This window comes from Rhipicephalus microplus, chromosome 2 (assembly GCF_043290135.1).
Source record: "Rhipicephalus microplus isolate Deutch F79 chromosome 2, USDA_Rmic, whole genome shotgun sequence".
NCBI classification, from domain to species: domain Eukaryota; kingdom Metazoa; phylum Arthropoda; class Arachnida; order Ixodida; family Ixodidae; genus Rhipicephalus; species Rhipicephalus microplus.
In genome coordinates, this window is record NC_134701.1 from 96,074,218 (window position 1) to 96,076,119 (window position 1,902).

The following is a 1,902-nucleotide window of genomic DNA, read 5'->3' on the forward strand; positions in this document are numbered from 1 at the left end:
CCAGGGGAGCCGAGGGAGAGTCGCACCGGAGACGCCACGAGAGCAGGTTGCAGCGGGTGCTGCTCTGAGTTGTTAGAGTTATGCAGCGTACAAGTGTGTACAACGTCTATTATGAACACCAAGCCAAAAAAATCGGTTTAGGAGCAACTCTATGAATCTGCTGTGTGTACGTGTCATCTCTCCGGTGGCGACCAAGTAGCGACCAGAACACTACTCTACAGTATCAATAATGATACGGCGAATTCAAACGTCCCTTTTATGGAATAGATCGAAACTGAATCCCCGAAGGCCGCTGTAGGGCCCTCTAGACATGTTGAAAAGTGTTTTCGCTTGTAGCTGCTTCCGATTCTTACCACCAGAGGCCTGCGAGCCGAGTTGGAAAAATGGCGACCGCCAGCAGCACGCGCGCTGGAATACCATGCCGAAATTTCTATTCCAGGAAAGGTAAGCAATTGTTCATTTATGGCAGCGACAGTATCGATGCTGTTTTGTGTACGTTTCCGGATCTTTATACGTAATTGCCTGCCCTAGAATGTAGTTCTGCGCTGCATGACAACGTCGCGAATTTATCCGTATCATATATGAGACAGTGGGCTTTCGTGAAGCCTTCTTTCTTGCCGTGGGTTTCTTGCCCTGGTGACTCGTGTGCCTTGATTGCGACACGATATCGCACTTCCTTTGCATTTTGAACGTAATATTTTTCTCTGCACAAGACGAAGTGATACAATTTGACCGCGCAGTTACATTAGTTGTGTTCACAATTCACTCATATTCTCAAAGACACAAAACCGCGCTTCGCCACGTACGTTCACCATTGATCACAGTTTGTTTTTGTTCGTTTTAGGTGGTCCCATGATGGATGTCCTCGAACGTGTCGCTCCAGGGGACGATGTGAGTGACTTCAGCGACCTTTCAGAAAGTGACGAAGAGGAATGGACCGCACCAAGTCCCGGCGCCCCTGATCACTCAAGTGAAGATGAAGAAGCGGATGACTTTTGTGGCGGTTCCCCTGTCGCATCTTCTTCTCTTCCTGGAAGAAACTGGGAGAAAGCTTTGCTCGAGATAGCCCACCCAGAGTTTTCGGGGACATTCAGCGAACCGAACGACTTGAAAACCCCGATCGTGATTTTCAGGCGGCTTCTAACAGACGACATGCTGGCCATTCTAGTCGACCAAACAAACATTTACAGCACACAGAAGTATGGCAAATCTGTGAACACAAGTGTCCCCGAAGTTGAGCAGTACATTGGCATGTACTTGAAAATGGGCCTCGTCCAAATGCCAAACGTGAGATGCTACTGGGAGCAAGACAGCAGGAATTCGCCCATAGCAGATACCATGCCAAGGAATCGCTTCTTGAAGTTGACGGCGTGTCTAGATGCCTTGAATTGTGGCATTGCAACGAAACCTTGAGCAAATTGAGCAAGAGGAATATAATGCAGTAGACGAAATGATGGTGCCCTTTACGGGAAGAAGTACACTAAAGCAATATATGCCGAACAAACCGGTACCATGGGGCTTCAAGCTGTGGGGCCGGGCTGGAGCAACAGGTATCCTGTATCAGTTCGATGTGTACCAAGGGAAGGATGACGGTAACTATACATTTGGACTGGGTGGCGATACCGTCCTGAATATGTGTAGCAAGCTGCCCTCTGATGAGGGCTTCAAGGTAGCTGCGGATAATTTCTTCAGCTCTTTGGAGCTGGTTGAGGAGCTCTCTGGTCGCGGGATTCAATATGTCGGTACTCTGCACCAAAACCGGCTCAAAGATTGTTGTCTCTTGAGTGAAAAAAACCTGAAGCCACTTGGGCAAGGTGCCTGTGATCATCGTGTTGACAATGGCACAGGTATTTCTGTTGTGCGCTGGTTCGATAGAAAAGCAGTGACATTGGTGTCGAACTT

The 1,902-nt window shown here is 48.5% G+C and overlaps 1 protein-coding gene across 1 annotated transcript; it reads left to right on the top strand.

The window, feature by feature from the left end:
• The first annotated feature begins 371 nt into the window (after positions 1–371).
• Positions 372–1,238, top strand: LOC142790537 (uncharacterized). Its single transcript, XM_075885313.1, has 3 exons — positions 372–444; positions 845–1,122; positions 1,224–1,238. Exons 1-3 carry the CDS (start codon positions 384–386, stop codon positions 1,236–1,238), a joined length of 354 nt encoding a protein of 117 aa, XP_075741428.1. The 5' UTR covers positions 372–383.
• Positions 1,239–1,902: the final 664 nt, after the last annotated feature.

Bases quoted from the DNA above. Each gene is read 5' to 3' on its own strand.
- LOC142790537 (XM_075885313.1), top strand. From the start codon at position 384: ATGGCGACCGCCAGCAGCACGCGCGCTGGAATACCATGCCGAAATTTC. The intron at 445-844 runs GTAAGCAATTGT...TGTTCGTTTTAG, and splicing joins AAATTTCTATTCCAGGAAAG to GTGGTCCCATGATGGATGTC.